Here is a 19,818-nt window from a genome sequence, read left to right as displayed (position 1 = left end):
ACACACACACACACACACACATATATATATATATACATACATGTTTATTTACTTTTGAGAGAGAGACAGAGTGTGAGCGGGTGAGGGGCAGAGAGAGGGAGACAGAATTTGAAGCAGGCTCCAGGTTCCAAGCTGTCAGCAGAGCCGGACAAGGGCCTCAAACTCATGAACCGCGAGATTATGACCTGAGCTGAAGGCAGATGCTCAACCAACTGAAGCACCCAGGCACCCCTTAGTATTTTATTTTTTTAAGTTTATTTATATTTATTTTAGGAGAGAGTCCCAAGCATGTTATGCGATGTCAGCACAGAGCCCGACATGGGGCTCCAACTCACAAACTGTGAGATCATGACCTGAGCTGACACCAAGAGTTGGAAGCTTGATCGACTGAGCCACCCAGGCGCCCCTTTAGTATTTTATAATAAAAACTAAATTAGGAAAATGTCAATATTTTAAGGATGTAAGGTTAGAAAAGTATTTTCAATTATAGTAAATTTTGTGTATCTTGTACTTTGTTGCCTCACTGGGGGGTTTAGATTTAACAAGGTTTTGTTTTTATCAAGTCAATTGGTTCCTTAATTTCTGCCTTTCTCTTTATTTATATTTGGGTTTAACTTCTTTAGAAAGAGCAGATTTACATCAAAACAAGGGCATACCTGCAGACAGTATTTAAAACGCATATATTGGGGCACATGTCTGGCTCAGTCTATAGAGCATGCAACACTTGATCTTGGGGTTGTGAGTTCAAGCCCCACGTTGGGAGTGGAGCCTACCAAATAAAAACATGTTTTCCGAGCAAATGCAATGTAAAATTTTTGCATGTGTATCAAATGCGGTCTTTGACGAGTTAAAAACTGAGAACATGCCAACAATTATGGTAGTACTTCACATTTATCCAATTTAATCATTACAACCTATTTCTATTCCTATAGATGAAATCTAGGCTCCGAGTTTAAGACTTTCTCAAAGTCACATGTTAGAGGCAGAACTATAAGCCATCAGTAACATAGACCGTTGCACATGGAGGCGAGTGGGTTTCAAAATCTATGGAACGGCTTTTTGACTGTAAAAGGCTGGGAACTCCTCTGAGCTCTTTACACATGGGTCAGTCAAAACACAATTCACCCCAGGGCACAAGAGGACAACACGTTATTCTAATTAGCCTAATGCATTAATTGTCCTCTAAGGAATCACTGCTGAGTAGTGAAAGCCAAGACCAGCCTCACGGCAGTCCTACTACAGCTACAGCCAGCAGAGAGCACAGCGGAAACACAGGCAGAGGTTGTTCATGTGGGAGCACTTCCTACTTACTGCATCTGCGGAACTAGTGTATTTCAGAAACTGCACTCCAGCCGTACCTTTTTCTGATTTTTAGAAGATGAGGAGTGGCCATCATCCAAATCTCTCTTTCTGTCAAACACTACACGTTTCCCACATTACTGTTTCTAGGGAGGTGTTCCTCAGTACATAAGTGTATAAACTGAGGATGTATTGCATTATATCGTACTGTATTGTTTTGACAGCCATGGAGTTGAGAGACACGATAAAGTACCACAGAAATGTAAGGCACAAAATGACACTTAAATTAGATGGAATTAGAATTCCCAGGCACCACCACCCCCCCCTGCTTTTTTTAAATTTGCAGTAATATCAAACCATCCACTCACAAATTTTCTGGTCTCCCACCAACTGGAATCAACTGGGTTTGTTTTGGGGATCATGTAGTTGTTTCTGTTCACTTTGGTGGATACAAGAAAGGGACAAACGAACCGAACCACTGGAACAGAAGGGTAACGTTCTGTGCCAGCTGGAATCCAGCAGGATCATCTGAGCATGTCCCACCTGAACGCTTTGTGGAGGAAAGGGGGACAGCTGTTTTTCGTTTGTTTTCAAGGCAAACTCATTTGAAAGAGTGAACAAACCATTATCATAATAAGTCAAATGTATTACTTAGCTCCTCAGTCTAAGAAATGTTTCTTTTTTTCTAAACACTGTACCCTGAAATAAGTTTACCAATAAACCTGGAAGATTTAGCACATATAGTATAATTCATACGGGGTTTCCTCTTTCCTTTCTTCAAACACCAAATAAAATGCAGGTGAAAGAGATGACACACAATTGGAAGCTGACTTAGAAGTTTATGCTAACCCTAAAAAATCTAAAAAATTTTGTTGGTTAACGTGAATCTATTTAACATAAAACCTGGGTACCGCTTTGCAAATAAAGGAACAATCACATTACCACAAGGTCCCTGGGCAGAAAAAAAAAAAAGACTGTTAAGAATAATAACCTTTTCAAAACCCATAAGGCAGGTTGTTTGTCCTTTATTTAGCTGTGGTCATGGAGACCATCCCAATTTTCCATAAAATCTTCTCGATACTGCTGCAATATCATGGCATAAAAGATTCAAAGTGCCACTAGACTTAAGGACGAGAGTTTTTTTTGTCATAAACCATGAGGCTAGGTAATGTTTAAATGGGAATATTTGGTATGGATGGTCAGATGAGAGATACCAGAATGTCAGACAGCCCATCGACTGCTGTTGCCATGAGATTCAACAGTCAACATCAGTCTGATAAGCTACCCGACAAGGTGGTACAGCCATGGAGATGTCACGACGGTAGGCAAACTAAGTAGACATTCAGGCAGGATTTGATAAAACAATCAGGCATTTCTGGCCCGTTGCGATTTAAACCCGATTCTACTTTTAACATAATGTCAGAAAAGATTTTCCTAAAGAAAAAAAGTGAAATTGTTTATTTTCCTCCCAGGCAAAACGAAACAACCAAGTTCAACTGGAAACATCCCAAAAGAACATAACACTCACTGAAGAAAGGAAAGAAAATTAGGTTACATTCTAAAAGTAAATTTTTGTCAGAAACAGAGAACATGCTGAGCTAAAACGAACACAGACAGGAGAAAGTGTGGTTTTTTGAAAAAACGAGTTATTTCTCTCTCCAGTGCCCTTTAATTTGTATACTTTCATTTCTCCTGTTTTCACGAACCCCTCGCTATGTCAATCCCTAGGGAGCCATTTCATCAATGTGTAGCAAGCTGCCCCAATTCCAGGTTAACAAGAAAGTGCCTCGGTGGTGGCTCCTACACGTAAATAAACAACGGTTGAAGAAATTATGGTTGTAGGTAGATCTGACAAAGCCGACCATTAGTTGGAAGTAGCTAAAGGGAAGCAAAAAATCAAAACGCTCAAGAAAACGGACACAATTTTGGAATGATCAAAGATGTCTTTATAAAGTTTGTTCATGACTTCATTCTAAATATACAGAATAAAAAATGGTGTCAGCTCATTCGTGAGACACCAATCAGAATTTTCTTATACTGTCTCAAAATTTAAAGATCAGTTTCCCAAGAGGGTGTGCAATGCATCATAAGATGGCCTTTTTTTTAAGGTAGGAGAGGAAGGGTTGGACAGGATTAAATAAATTTTACCATGATAGACATGCAAGACCGTTATCCAATCTAGTATAATTTATACACACTTTAATGACTTAGAAAAACAAAGGAGTCACTTCTGACAAGCCTAAAAGGCTTGACATACTCAACATACTTAGGAACTAGTTTTTGGTGTCCGGAATTCTTTAATTGTACCACGTGGGCCTTCTGAAAGCAACAAAGAAAAGCCCGGTTTCTGTTAAGTTCGCTGCTGAACATCACGTTCCACCTGAATAAAACACAAGCTGGATTGAATTGAGGGTGGATACCTTACCTTAACACACAAAGGAAAAGTGTGTCAGTGCAAAATATGGACTAAACTGTCTTCAGAAAACAAAACAAAACATTTTTTTTTTAAATTGATATAGGGTGGAAAAGGGTATTTTCCTTCCTGGTTTGGAGTCCTCCCAAGTTAAGGCAGAACTCATCTCTAATTTCTGCCATTAGAACCTTTTTCTGCTTATTTGGTTTTCTCCTCTGAGTTCAACCGCTGCTGGATTCGTTTGGCATAACTTTGTGCCATGGAGTTAATGATGGACAGGATGAAGTAACACACCATTACAACGACCAACTTCTCAAACATCCAGGACAACCAGTTTTCTCCCTGTAAGAATAAATGCAGAACAACCCACGAGAAATGCTTCATTAGTTCAGCAGTAAAAAGGGGATCATTTACAATATTTAAGAAAAATGATGAGAATTTGGGGCTTATAAGCTATAAAGTCTAAACAATGAAAATGAGAAGGCCCGTGTCTCTAGATACCCTGAAGTCTATATTCAGGCCTTCTGACACCCAATTGTTAAGATTTCACTTTGTCAGATGTAAAGTCAATGTTGATTCACATAGTTTAGAATGGGTCAGTGTGAGGTGGCCTCTTTTACTACATAATAAAATTTTTGATTCAATTCTGCTCTCTGAAGTTGCCATGTAGATACTTGTGGAGAGCAGTGTCCAGATAGTTACATGTCGTTCCAGCACTGGGAGCAGCTTTTAAAATATGTCATCTATTTCTGAAGTCATGTTTGGTCAACTGAGGGCGGCAAAGGGCCACACAGAGTGTAAGGCCGACGGGTGGGGGGGGGGGGAGGGGGAATTCAACAACTATGCTTCCTTCAAGTTTCCCATTTCAGGTTACTGCTTACCCATCCTCTTCTAGTCATTTCCCTTTGCCACAGAACTGTTTACAGAAAAGGCAGCCTTAGTTTAAGTTAAAGTTTTTAAGTTCAGCTATGCGAAGAGCCTTTTTTTTTTTTTAAAAAAAAAAGATTATTTTCCCATCTCTTAAAAAAGTAGGGCAAAAATGAAGGAGATAGTCAAGTGACTACCGTTAGTCACATACTTTGTTATGCTATGAAATGCTATAAATTTTAACTTTTTAATCCACTTGGGAAGTAGATTTGGTAATAAATCATTTAAGATCAAGGCAACAACTCATTCTACATAACAGATCATTTGCCATTAGCCTTCCTTTGTTTTTCTTTGGAGAAGACAGATAAAAACGGAAATTACATTTCTGATTTAGTCAAAGCCAGTGTCCCAGTAGAGAGTAAACAGAGCCTCCACTTCAGTTACTGAAGACTGACAGACAAACTACTCTATTTGCCTCAAAATGCCAGTGAGTGCTGGGAGTATAATTTCAGCCTGAGACTGGGGGGAGGGGGGTGGCAGAAGAGAGGAAAACAGAGCAAAGTCTCACCTGCGGTGTGCCCATCTCACTTCTGTGGTGAAGCTTCTGCCGCTGGGCCTCCAGATATTCCTGAAATGGCTTCTGCAGAGATGGACCTATGCCGGGGACAGCACTGGAAGCAGGGTACGATAACCCAAGGAAAAAGATACATTTGGGAAGAAAAGCAAGAAAAATGTGAAAGAAAAATCCACTTACCACCTGGACTCAAAAAACAGGGATTGGACAGAAAGAGGAAAAAAAATACAACAATCAGCACAACTGGCAAAATCCTCTGAACTCTTTTCAGTGGATACATTCATCCTTTAATAACCCCTTCTAGGAGAAAAATCTCTTCCACCAACTCAGGAGAGAAACTAGGAGCTGAGCCCCTTCTGGCACAAGAGTTCATCCTCAGAGTGAGACCAGCTAGGCTGATGCCGCACGCTGTTGTGGCACAAAGAATAAAATGAATGACTTCTGAGAAGTCCCACATTTATCACCACCAGTTCCTGTAAGAACTGGTTTGAACCGATTAATAAGGAAATGACTTATGCTTGTGTCATCCCTAGTTGAAAAAGAAACTGCCCGCCCTCTCTCTGACTTGTCCCATCTTCTCAGAGGGGGGCGGTCCTTTCTCAATCTAAGTCCTTATTAGGACAATCTGTGCGTCATCCTTATCCAAAAAGAATGCATTAGCAAATTTGGGAGGCACCTCCCACTAGTCAGAAGTCAGTGATTAACAAAGGAACAAAGAAGGAACTCTGAACCTTGAATCACTTCGTGGTTTATGGTAGATGGCTTGCACAGAAACTACAGTACATTACTAAACAACTTGTTCTGAAATGACTGGGATAGGGATCTCTGATAAGTTTATGTACTCGGAGGTCCCTCTCACCCAGAATATGTGGAGGCAGTGCTGTTAAACCGGTTTGGCAACCAGCTACCAGGATCCTGTTTTAGAAATGCTTGCAGGCGTTTTTTAAAATGGTAACTTGAGGCAACTTAGAAAATCAAACATCTCTATTTTCTGTACCTTTTATTTTCTCATCTGCCATAACAGGGCTAAAAGGTAGATGAGCTCAATCTCCTGCGGCCAGCAAAAGCTATGTCAATATGTATTTGCAACGGCACCTAATGTTCCCTCTTATAAGTACTAACTTCACCACCTCTTTTCGAGAACAATTCAGTTACCGCTTTCTGTAATACAAAGCAGAGAAGCAGAGGAAGAGAAATTTTTTGCTACTATATTTACCAGAAGTTAACACACATATAACTTCTGGCTGACACTTCTCTTTGATCCTCTTAAGTATCAACCACCAAGTACTTAATGGAGTCCTTATTTTGTGTCCGACATTGTAATTGGCACTAAGGGAAAACAAAACAACTGCAAGAAATAGCTTGTGCCCACAAGGAACTTAGAATCGTTATGGAGATTCAAAACACACGGGCACACACATGTACACACAAACTGATTTGTGAACAACAAAATTTACAAATCAATACTAAAATTTTTTGGTATAGAAGATATATTCCAAAGGAACTGGAGAAAGGAGAGATCAGTGTGGGGTGAAGCTGTCAAAAAGATCCTTTAATAAATATTGAAGGACACGGGGAAGGGCTGAATAGATATAGATAGCAGAGACCATGGCTGTACTCATCAGCACATAAGACCCATATGGACAGACAGGAAAAATGGAAAAGGAAGGGCAAAGTCTCTTTCTTAACCTACAGCCTCAGTCTCTCTCTCACTGACTTTTAAGTGGCTTTACATTAAGGGGTAAACCAGAGAAGCTGGGTCTGAGCTGTGTTGCTATTTATCAGTGATGATTCTCACTACAACAGGGCAACAAGAGGACAAACTTTCTCTTTATTTTTTATTTTTCTGAAGTTTTATTTAAGTTATCTCTACATGGGGCTCAAACTCATGACCCTGAAATCAAGAGTCACATGCTCCTCTGACTGAACCAGCCAGACAGAACTTAACTTCAGAAAATCAATTCTTATTCACTCTTAATAACAAATGCTAGGAGCCTGGGCGGCTCTGGGGGTTTGAGCGTCTGACTCTTGACTTCAGCTCAGATCATGATCCCATGGTTTGTAAGCTGGCATCTGGGATTCTCCATCTCCCTATCCTTCTACACCTCCCCTGCACACTCTCTCTCTCAAAAATAAATAAATAAAAATTAAAAAAAAAAATACCCTATATCGTTGTTTTTAAACTTCCAAGGATAAGCCATAGTCAAGCCATTGTGTTTTTTTTAAGGTTAAAACACTCCTTTTATTTACAAAGGCTGATATAATTGTAAACTAATGTGAACAGCTAGATTATACAAGAAATGCCTTGAAAATTCTCTTTTTGATGTCCTCTAAGAGTTGGATTCCATTATATGTGCCTTGTTCTTTCTTCTGACTTCTAACTTCAGACTAGAGCAGAAATAAGGCTTACAGTTTCCCTCAAATAATTCTTGGGCTCCATTCTTGGGCCATTATTGAAAGAGAAAATGAAGAACTAAGACCCACATGTTAGAAAGGTTCTACTTTTTTATTGCTGTGGTTGAGGGGAATGAGGAAGGGACTGGCAACAGTCATTCTAGACTCTCTTCAAAATAATGTGAAGTTAAAAAATGTTGCCATTGTTAAGTCTATTAAGAGCTACACTCTAGTTGAGAGAGAATATATGTCATTACATTTCATTTAGTTTATTGCACATTTACATTTAGTGATGTGCAATTTTCAACTATCTTGGGCTAATACTGAGGTAATTTTTTTAAGGTGCTATATAGTGTTACATGCTTTGAAGAGTTTTTGGTGGGGTGGGAGACGAATCTATTAGTTTCTCATAAGAGACTAGGGAAACAGTTGAAATAGAGAAGTTAAAAGTTTTTATTGCAGGGGTGCCTGGGTGGCTCAGCCAAAGCTTCTGACTTTGGCTCAGGTCATGATCTTGCGGTTTGTGAGTTCAAGCCCCCAAGTTAGGCTCTGTGCTGACAGCTCAGAGCCTGAAGCTTGCTTTGGATTCTGTGTCTTCCTCTCTCTCTGCCCACCCCCATTTGTGCTCTGTCTCTCAAAAGTGAATAACTGTTAAAAAAAATTTTTTTTTAAGTTTTTATTGCAATATATTAACCAATACTATCATGAACAAATGTCACATGCTCTCAATAAATCCGAAAAAAAAGAACACATAAGTATGAACTACTATATAACTAATTGTCAGATTCTCTTAACCTTGATATACTCATCAAAATTTTAGTTTTATTTTTATTGTTCTAGCTCTACAAACAATGGCTTAGGCCACAGTTGCCTCAGCTTATACAAAGCACATTACACTAGAGTTCCCTTAATTAACATCAAAGCTATTTTAGTAATGGACTACATAAAAATTGAAAGTGCAGTTGTCACTCTTTTTAAATATATATATTTCATTAATATTTCTGTACAGCTGTCAATCTTAGCTTGCATTTAAAGCAAACTATAATACCAGCCCATGACCTCATCCCTCAAGTTATTTTCAAGCAGCAGACAGAAGAGTCCGTTCTGACATTTAAGATTAATCCCCCATACATATATGGGGGATGGGGGGGGTGAAGAATAACTTGAATTCCAGTTCAGTGGTTTTTTTACAGTTGGCTTAGGAAATAGCTTAAATGCCATTCTCTGAAAGCCATTAAATTCAAAGTACCCTGTGCACCTGGCCAAGGAGTCATCTCAACCTGTAGTGAAGGCGTGAAGTCCTCCATCTGCCATTAGGTCTGATGAAGTTCAAAGTATTATAGTTTCGTGATATAAAAGGATATAAAGTAGGAGGAGAACAAACACAAAATGATTTTTCAGTCAACTATTGGATTTAAATATGTTTAAACTACCCTTGTAAACAGTCACTTTCTCTAAGTAAGAAAGCCTTAAAAAAACCCTAAAAAACAAAAACAGAAAAAACAACAACAAAAAGATCTCATCTGCTTTTTCTTGCTGTAGACCTTCAACATGGTGGGTAGAAAAAGCTTTGTGGATAGTAATTATCTTGATATTTATTTTCTTGGCATACACAAACATGTTTCAGATAATATCTCATTAAAAAACAAATTTCCAAAAAAGTAACGGCAAGTTTTGAATTTGTTATTGATTTTAATAAAGAAAAAAAAAAACTGTCAGAAAATGCAAAATGAGAAAAACAAAGAGAAAACAAAGGAGAAAAAATAAAGAAAAAAAAAACCCTACGTAAGTCCAAACCCACCCAGAGCTTGAAAAGTGGTTTCACAGGAACAGTATTTTACCAGGCTTACATACCTTAGGAGGTATGTAACAAGACAAACTTCTTTGTAAAATTCTGTTAAGGGCCCTGACCAATATGCAAACAACTATTTTTCTGCAGTTTTTAATACATTATGTGACTCTGCTTCTGAAAATCATTTTTCTGAAAATAAATCTATATTTTAAACTCTCCCCATATTGACTTATTATAAATAAAGGTCTGCGTTATTCTCTGTACCCACAAAAAGCCAGAAAATCTTCCAGAGGAAGCATCACAATTGGTAGAGGCTGGAGAGAGAGTGGGTGGTACGATTATTTGTCACAGTGTTTAAATTTTCATTTTGTTGGTTATTCCTGGGCACACAACCCATCCCAAAACTTTATCGGTCATTATTATTCCTGTTTCCAAGGAATTCCTTTTAAATTGTGTAACTCTCAAACAAAATGGTTCAACAGATATAAAAAACACATCATTAAAACTTTCAATCTCTTCTCCATCATAGAGATGGTCATCAAACTAACAATTGTTATTAGAAGACCTGAAATTTTCCTGCTCACGATTCTGGTTGGATTTTTCCAGCCAAGTGTATGTTTTTGTTACTATGTGCCACCATAAAACTGGGGCACAGTGTTTAATAACAGAAATAACATGAACTTAAAAAACATTGATCTGTCTTGTTGTTTAGACCTACTTACACAGGGCTGCCTCATATAAAGGTTAAGCAGTTAAAATGCTTAGGGAAATTAAGTAGGTATGATTAAGTAAATGTTTTATTTAATATAGGCTCTGCTCCTTTCTTAATCACTTTTTTGAGGATCTTAGCACTGATGTGATCATGGAAGTTACACTGGCTTTCCTGAAAATATATTGTCTGACATCAGTTCTTAGTAAAGGCTACAGAGTAAGAAGCCTTTATCTTTCTTAGAAAAAATTAAAGGCAAAATGTATTTTCTACCTTTCTTTCACTAGTTGTGCTGTACTCTGAGGCTTATTTAACATCTCTCTGATGATTAATCATAACATCTAAATAACATTCTCAGGGTGTGATTAGTCAAACCTCTGAAAGCTTATAAATGGCAGAAAAATGTTTTTAGAATAAAATTCAGGTCAAGGACAATATTAAAGAAAGGAAAAGTGGGGCGCCTGGGTGGCGCAGTCGGTTAAGCGTCCGACTTCAGCCAGGTCACGATCTCACGGTCCGTGAGTTCGAGCCCCGCGTCAGGCTCTGGGCTGATGGCTCGGAGCCTGGAGCCTGTTTCTGATTCTGTGTCTCCCTCTCTCTCTGTCCCTCCCCCATTCATGCTCTGTCTCTCTCTGTCCCAAAAATAAATAAAAAAACGTTGAAAAAAAAAAAAAAAATTTAAAAAAAAAAAAAAAAAAAAAAGAAAGGAAAAGTTAGGGTTTAATCAATTCTACTGCTGTTATAATTCAGAATCATAGTAGAGATTTTTTTGAAGTAAACTAATGATGCCTACTACTTTTTGAGCATAAAAAGTGGCTTTTGAGGCCAAGAAGTTTAGACCAATGGTTTGTAAACATTTTGAATATATGTATATATTACTCGTGCAAACAGTAAAATACACAAATACAAATTAAAAAAGGATAAAATAAAGCTAAAATTTAAAAAAATACTTAACTTTAAGTATGATGGCATTTGTGTTATCATTAGTGAATATTTCAAGGCATATTACGTACTTGTCCTTTATTAAAGTAGTAATTCTAAATTTGTTGGCTGACTTCTGTAGACATATACTAGTAAGATGTCAATGCTGCAACTTTTTTTACGGTTTCTTGTGACTGCATTATTAGTACTATCTTCCTTCTGTTTCTTTATAGGAAACTTTTAAAGCTACTTGTCTGTTTTGTGAAGGTTAATTTAATTAAAACTAGGAATTATAAATCTGATTAATGGGGCACAGAAAAACACAATATATTGCAACAGGCCCAATGTGAACCCCTTCTGTATCATGGAACTCCCACTGTTTCCTTAGCCTATTTTTGTATTCCATGAGATGTGATTTTCTGACCTGTGGCCTGAGGGAGTGCCAATCAGATTGTTGGTAAACTATATGCTCCATGTGTGTATAGTCATATAAAGTTTATATGTATGTGCTACCATAATGTTATATATGTAACAAAAATACACAAAAAAAGAAAACAAAGATGAACATAAATATAAATAGAAGTTCTGAAAAAAATTAGAAGTTCTATTATTTTAGTCCCATTCTGATGGTGGAGACCACTGGTTTAGACCATGAAGCTAAACTTCAAGGGGTATAAATATTATACCTTATTCCCAAGAAGGTATAGTTAGCAGAGCAATTCAGTGCAGGACTGTTTGGTAATATATCAGAAAGAAAAGAAGCTATTTCTGTAAAGACACAGACTGCATGTCTCTTTTTTGCTGACTTCTAATGGGTCATTTATAAAGAGTGCTATTAAGAATCTGGAGAGTCAAACCTCAAGAAACTGAAATTCTGTGCCCTTGGTTAAATTTTAATTATACTTCAAATGAGTATCAGGGGTCTTCAGACTGATTTTCTTGATTGAGTGAGGATCACTGTATGTAAATCAATAAATCGGATTTATCCTCTGACTCCAGAGAATTCCTCTATCAACTGAGAATTGGCCCAGAAGCACAGGAGTAGAGAGTCTTATTATTAAATGGAAAATGGTCTCCTGCAGACTCAAGCCAACCGGTGGTTCTGCTGAAGAGACTGAATTTTACAATGAAGGTACTAGTAGGATATATTTTCAGAGATAAAATAAAAACTCCTTCCCATTCCACTGCCCATTTACATGCTTATCTTGTCTTCTATATATAAGAGGCAATGACAGCATGGTAGAAGTTCAGTAAGAAGATGAATTAACAATTCCCTTTCTTCTTTAAAAAAAAAAAAATTTTTTTTTCCTTTAAAGTAAACTCTACTCCCAATGTGGGGCTCAAACTCACAACTCCAAGATCAAGAGCTGCATGCTCTACCCACTAAGCTAGCCAGACATGCCCCACACCCCCAGCAATTCCCTTTCTTGATAAGTTTTATAAATAATTTCCTGTTTCCAGAAGTGTGCAGATTTTAACCAAACACTATACAGTTAAATCCACCCTCCCCCCCACCCCCGCCCCCACCCTCCGCAGTGATCTAAACAGGCTTAACGGTTAGTATTTTAATGAGTTGTCATTTCCTGTCTGATAAAGATTCTCACAGTATTTAACCACCAGTTTCCCTGTGGCCCAACCAATACTAGAGCTCTATTCATAGTGACTCAGAATGGATCTCAGACTCCAGGCCTGATTCAACAATGACAGATTGCTCCAAATGAAATGGTCATAAGGTAGACTGCTCTGAAGAAGGAAGGAAGGGGGAGTGTAGTTTATCATGCAATCTTTCTGAAGAAGTCAAAGGCCATCATGATGACTCCCATTAATATTTATAGCTTTCCAGTCCACAGACATTAGAGAAAGGGGAAAAAAAAAAAAAAAAAAAAAAAAAAAAAAGAGAGAGAGAGAGAGAGAGAAACAAATTGATACCTAATTAACCCAGGAATATGACAAGTAAATGAACTGATGTTAATTGCAAACCAACTTATATTTAACCCAAAGTGGGATCCTGTAATTCTGTATGACTGGAATGAAAGGGTTATTAATTTCCCCATGTAATTGAATAGGGAACCTGAATCTTTGAAGCTAATATTACAAGAAAAAAATGTTAACTGATGTATTCTACTTGCTTTTGGATCTGAAATGTGGCAGCCCTAGCCCAAACCAAATTCCTTTATATCTCAGGACCTTGGAAGAGTACCCCAACATAAAATAAAGTTGGAATGAAAACTACACTACACTAAACAATCTAGGGCTTTCTCAGATACAAAAGTTTGGGTTGATAATCTCTGGCACTGTCTAAAATTCGTTGTGATTCAACCTCAGGATCTGGAATTAAAACATCTTGAATTTCATTCACATCTGTGTCCCTTTCAAATGATTTAAACCTCTTTTGTACTCAAGTTAATCCGTGTGTTCAGCAGTATTATAAACACATGACACCATCGGTTTCTTAGTGGCTGTGTAGAAGGAAGACTACTGCATTATCCAGAAACATCAGGTGTATTGTTACTACTGGCTTACAGCACATTTCCATCACAGACGTTTTCAAAAAAAAAAAAAAAAATTAATAATAATAATCTGCAATTGTCCTAGCTTTTGAACATTTGGAATTGTTTTCTATTACAGTCAGAATGGAGGTAAAACCTCCTTATAATTAGTAGCTACTCTTTGGATTATGCTATCATTAAAGGGACACTTTTGAAAACAAAACCTGAGCAGTAGGAGCTAAGTGGGCATTTATGTTAATGAATGAACCCAGAACTAAACGAGCAGTTTATAAGAACCAAGTAAAAATGATTGGCTGCCAAAACAAAACCCTGTAAAAAAAATCAACTGATTTCAGTTCTAGAAAATGGTACACCAATGGCAGCTTTATACAGCGACAAATTTGTGGCTGGCTTGAAGACCCATTGAATTCTAAGGATGAAATCAGCAACAGGGACCCATAGACCCAAAGATCAAGAATAAAGGAGAGTTTGCAGAATTTTAAATTGAAGGTGGGATGGCATAAAAACTTACTGAATTTAGTCATTCAAAGTGGCAGGAAGGTGTGTGGAGAAAAAAATGACAGTTACTGGAATTCAACCTCAACTAAGAACAATCTAGTTATTCCAACATTAGTTAGGAAGAGAATCACAAAACGCAGTAGATAATGAAGAAGAAAAAAGTCATGATCTCTGTCCTTAATGAACTTAATCTAGAAGGGTGATGAGAGAGGAAAAAATGCATTTAAACCTACAATACAAAAGCCAGTAGGTTTCTCCCTCAAAGTAACATCTGCAGTAACTAATTACAGCTGTACAAGGTGAAAGCAAGTGTGAACAAGGAGTGGAAAGAAAAAATTCACACTGACTCCCTATCAAATTCACACAGTAGCCATTTGAAACTGACACTCTAGTCCAAACCTCCAACTTCAAATAGACTACCTCACTGGTTTCTACAGCACTCCCTCAATATTTCTCTTTCTACCTCAAAAGATCTTAGAATCTTTAGTTTTGAAGGAAGCAGTGGTTAAAGAAAATAATCCACTTAGGCTTTTGATCTTGTCTCCTGGATCCTATCTCCATCTCTTGCATTTACATGAATTTAACTTCTCTGTGTTTCAGTTTCCCTATCTACACAGTGATAGTACCTTACAGGTTTTGTTATGCATATTCAGTAAAAATGTATGTAAAGCATCTGGCAAAGCAGGTTCTTAGTAAATGCTAATTTCCAACCCACATCCTTCCCTTTTTTCATTTCTATCTTCCATCTCTAGCTTTTTTACTAGAGTCTTTCCTTCAGTCTCAAAATACTGTTCTAATAATGAATGAATGAATGCATTCATGATTAGAAATGAATGAATGGATTCATTCAGTCAACAAATATTTACACAACACTTAAAATGTGTCAGGCGTGACCCTGATCTGCTTTTTCCTTTAATCAACAATTCCATGTAATACAATTTAATTCAGTTTTAGTTTATATCATTCTACAGAAATGCTCTAATTATGGTCAACAGTAAGCTCCTAATGCAATGGCAACTTCTCATACAGTCTAACTTCAGAGTTTCTGCTTTATCCTTTAGCTATGATGCCTCCCAATATCCATAACAAAAATATAGAAGATTTAAGTGTTAAAAGAGAAGATAACAAACGTCAGGAAGAGGACATGAACATTTTCCACCCTAACTGCAGAAGATTATGTTAAAAAGTCAGTGTGTACAAAGGAGTCTCAGCAGCTGCAATGTTAAAACTTAATGTATCCTTTTTTAGTTAACACAAATATTTGTATTTTACACTTCTGCAACCGTTTCTAATTATTTTATAGATCAAAGGCAAAGAGAATCAACTACATTAACCATTTTGTATTTTAAAATGGAAATAGATTTTTCTTTCTGTAGAAGAAAAAGTCCAGGCCAACATAGCTCACTCTGACCACTTGTCATAGGATAAGGAACAAGAAACATCCTTAAGACTCAAGCACTTAATTACTCACTGGTTAAAATGATCCCTCTCTTGCCACAGGCAAATTCGACTCTGAGGTCAAACATCAAGTTAACTCAGAAATAGGCAGCGAAGAGCATGGAACATTCTGTGTCTGGTAAAAAGTCCCTGCTCCAGCCAACCCCCTCCCCCAAGTCCAATGATTTGAGTTATGGAAACTTTCCTGTGTGGTAAAACTAGGGACTTTGTCTTCCAATAAGACCCTGGCAACCTGACAATAAGCCAATGTTCTGCATATGGTTTGTTACGAGTCATATGCTTAATGTTATTTTCTGGGAATTCTCATCTTCTATTTGGTGAGAATACTGGAACGTGTCATTTTAATAACGATTTTAATGTTAGACTTGGTCATGCTCTTATGCCCAGGTCTCTCTCATTTGGAGAAAGTCTAAAATTAAATAAAAATTAATTTTAAATCTTATTAAAAAAAAAAAAAGACTGAAACAAATGTAATGCCTTTGAAGCTCTGAAGTTCCCTCTTTCTTTGGTTCCATCCCTTGACTTATTTCACACTAAGATACCAAACAGTGAAAAACTCTTCTATTACATGCCTACACTTTTTTTTTCAGAACCTTTCTCTGTCCTCCTGCCAAACATATCATAAACCAAAAGGCTTTCTCTCAAGGCAATTATCTGTATTCTAACATCTCTCAGAATATAAAACTGATTCATTACATATGTTAAGATTTCCATATATAACTAGACTAACCCTTTGATTTAAGAAAATATAATAGAGATACCTTTCCCTAAACTTAATGACATTAGCGATTACTTCCAGGAACTGTTTAAGAAATAAATCTACTAATTATTATTTCTAGTTGAAGGAAGGGTACTATTTACTGTTAAAATTACAGTAAATTTTGAAGGTAGGGCTTACCTTCTCTCTGGGACCTTAGGACTGTCATACAATGACATACTGTACTAAAAAACAAGGGTATACTTACGGTATCATATTTAGCTGGGCCACTCCCTAGTTACATTAAGAGTACCAGCCCTTTGGAAAGGAATATTTCCTTCAGTAATCAGTATAGCATTCAAATCTGTGTAAAATTAATACTAAACCACACTGCCAGAGATGTAATGGTCAATAATAACTCAATGCTGGAGGTGGGGTGAAGTGAGGGGTTGGGGTGGCATTAGTGAGCAGTTTAGCCTGGTAGGCCACAGGCATACTTGTGGTAAGAATTTGCCCAAATATGGACCTAGACAAAATTAAGTTATCTTATCAAAACTAAGTTATCAAAACTGAGGGTTATCTTGCTTATGTCCAATTTCTCTCTTATTTACCTTTTCCCTCTTCTGTGTTTTCCCTTTCACCATACTCTCAGGCTCTTTACTATGTGCTCACCTTTCCTGCACTAAGAAATGCTCATAAATCATTGTTCGAAAAAATAAAAAACACGGAAACATTTCAAATGTTCATCAATGGTAAGTGGATAAATAATTACCCAATGGAATAACATATAGCAACCAAAATGAATTATATTCAGCAACACAGAATAACATTAGCAACATAAAAGAAATCTGAAACAATTACATATAGTATGATACCCCCTTTATTTTGAGAGAGAGCACAAGTGGGGGAGGCACAGAAAGAGGGAGAGAGAGAATCCCAAGCAGGCTCTGCACCATCAGCGCAGAGCCTAATGCAGGGCTTGAACTCATGAACCACGAAACCATGACCTGAGCCAAAGTCAGACGCTCAACTGAGCCATATAGGCGCCCTTAGTATGATACTCTTTTTATGAAAACAAAAACAAAACAAAAAACTAAAGCACAAATTATATAAATGAGTTATTTGTAACAACTCTGACCTCATTTCCTGTGTCGAGCCACACGCTGGGTGTAGAGATTACTTAAATAAATAAACTTAAATAATATCTTCAAGAATTATTTGTACAATCTTTGATGAAAAACTTCATCCCGGTTAAAGGCCAAGAATTAGGCCTTCCCTCAATCCTTCCTGGGAGTAAACAAAATAGTCACTTAGCATTCTACCTTTCTATCCAGTCAACAGAAACTGGAAAAAACAGAGACTGAAGACACAGGCAACAAAAAAATCTAGATGAAAGGCACTATTTATTTATTTATTGCTGGTGATTTTTTAAATTTATTATTATTATTATTATTTAATGTTTATTTTTGAGAGAGAGAGAGAGAGAGAGAGCAAGCAGGGGAGGGCTAGAGAGAGGGGGACAGAGGATCCAAAGCGGGCTCTGTGCTGACAGCAGACTGCCTGATGTGGGTCTCAAACTCATTAACCAGATCATGACCTAAGCCTAAGTCAGATGCTTAACTGACTGAGCCACCCAGGCGCCCCACTGGTGACTTTTTAAAAATTGTTTATTTATTTTTGAGAGAGAGAGAGAGAGAGCAAGAAAGTGAGGAGCAGAGAGAGAGGAAGACAGAGGATCTGAAGCTGACTCTCCCCTGACAGCAGAGAGCTTGTTGAGGGCTTGAACTCATGATCCAGATCATGACCTGAGCTGAGATGGAGTCAGATGTTTAACCGACCGAGCCACTTGGGCTCCCTGAGATGGAAAGCATTTTAAAAATTCACATGCCTTGGAATGTTAAACCACGGACAGAAGTATGTTTCTACTAAACTGGGCATTTCACATTTGATTGGAAGTTGGAAAGGTTGTCAGTGGCCTCCTGAACTGGAGAAGAAATGCTACCAGTTAAATAACTAGTCTGGGGCAGACTTCATATTCAAATCTCAATTTATTTTGTTCAAAGGCAGTACACTCTTTTCATGTTCCACTCCCTAGCTCTCCTTTACTCTTGGGGTTCATTTTTCATTCCTTCTTGTCTCAGTATCTCATCATTTTAAATTTGAATTGTTGCTGGCTTTTTTTTGTCTTGTCTTTTGATTTTTCCCTCTACCACAGCAACTCACCACTCCCTTAATTATGGGTACTTGGTTTTAAATATCCTTCAAAAGCCCGTATTCCAAACTTTACTAGTTTGGTTTGATGATTTGCTAAACCATTTACAGTTTAACAGTGTAAAGAGGGATACTTAACAATCAAAGGATAATGTCCTTAGAGGTAGTATTTTCAGATCAACTCAACAAGGGGTCTAAGGGAGTCAATTTAACTGTTCTTTCCTTTTCCAAAACAAACTACCAAACTATTATATATGTAATAATAAATTTACACCTACCAAAATTCATTATCCTTGTTTAACTTCATTTTCAGTCTAGGTTTGGTGAGTCTGTTTATTATCATTTAGATACTTGTATTTAAAAGCACTTCCTACTTCAAACTGTAGGAAAACAGATCATGTCAAGCTTAATTGGAGGATTTGATTAAAAGATGTTACTCTTGGGGCACCTGGTGGCTCAGTCAGTTGAGCGTCCTACTCTCGGTTTCGGCTCAGGTCACGATCTCATGGTTTTTGAGTTCGAGCCCCATATTGGGCTCTGTGCTGACAGTGCAGAGCCTGCTTGGGATTCTCTCTCTGTCCCTACCCCATTCATGCACTCTCTCTCTCTCTCTTTGTCTCTCAAAAATAAATAAACTGTAAAAAAAAAAATTTAGAAAGATAATGTTATTCCTGACAAATATGAAAAAAAAAAAAAACAAAAAAAAAAAAAACAAAACCAAACATCTATTGGCAGCTGGTAATACAGAATTATTATCTGCCAAGTCTGGTTATTTATGCCGTTTAATACATTATCTAGAAAAGAAGTTAATGAGGTAATCCCTGTAGACAGCACTGGGGAAAAGAGGATACCAGGATGTTCCAGTATCCATGTCCTGAAAACAATTTTAAAAGTATGATACCACCCATTTAATTCAATTAAAACTGGATTCCAGCAGGTCTTGAATATCTTAGAATACCTTTATGCAAAACCACCTTTTAAAAAAAAAGTTTATTTTGAGAGAGAAAAAGAGAACATGTGCACATGTGCACACATGCACACACATGATGGGGAGAGGGGCAGAGAGAGAGAAAATCCCAAGCAGGCTCTGTGCTACCAGCATAGAACCCAGTGCAGGGCTTGGTCTCACAAACTGTGAAATCATGACCTGAGCTGAAATCAAGAGTTTGATGCTTAACTGACTGAGCCAACGAGGCACCCCATATGCAAAACCATCTTTAAGAATCACTGAATTAAAAAAAAAAAAAGTTTATTTATTTTTGAGAGAGAGCGAGTGGGAAGGGGCAAAGAGAGAGGGAACAGAGGATCCAAAGTGGGCTCTGTGCTGACGGCAGAGACTGATGAGGGGCTCAAACTCATAAACCAGGAGACCATAACCTGGGCTGAAGTTGGACACCTAACTGACTGAGTCACCCAGGCACCCCAAGAATCACTGGATTTTCTGTGAAGGGCTGTGCTAGATGAGCTAGTAAAGG

At 37.5% G+C, this 19,818-nt stretch overlaps 1 protein-coding gene across 2 annotated transcripts in view; it reads right to left on the bottom strand.

The window, feature by feature from the left end:
* Positions 1 to 2,308: 2,308 nt before the first annotated feature.
* Positions 2,309 to 19,818, bottom strand: part of VMP1 (vacuole membrane protein 1) — a 137,060-nt gene continuing 119,550 nt past the window's right edge. For both annotated transcript variants that reach the window (XM_058704922.1, XM_058704920.1), the window contains 2 exons: positions 5,148 to 5,250; positions 2,309 to 4,054 (listed from right to left, as the gene is read on the bottom strand). In XM_058704922.1, the coding sequence (XP_058560905.1) occupies positions 3,911 to 4,054; positions 5,148 to 5,250 (247 nt within the window). In that variant the 3' untranslated portion in view covers positions 2,309 to 3,910. The remainder of the gene's footprint in view (positions 4,055 to 5,147; positions 5,251 to 19,818) is intronic.

The sequence above is a fragment of the Neofelis nebulosa genome, chromosome 16 (assembly GCF_028018385.1).
Source record: "Neofelis nebulosa isolate mNeoNeb1 chromosome 16, mNeoNeb1.pri, whole genome shotgun sequence".
Classification (NCBI taxonomy): Eukaryota; Metazoa; Chordata; class Mammalia; order Carnivora; family Felidae; genus Neofelis; species Neofelis nebulosa.
Note: the sequence above shows the minus strand (reverse complement) of the source record. Positions and strands in the feature narration are given on the sequence as shown.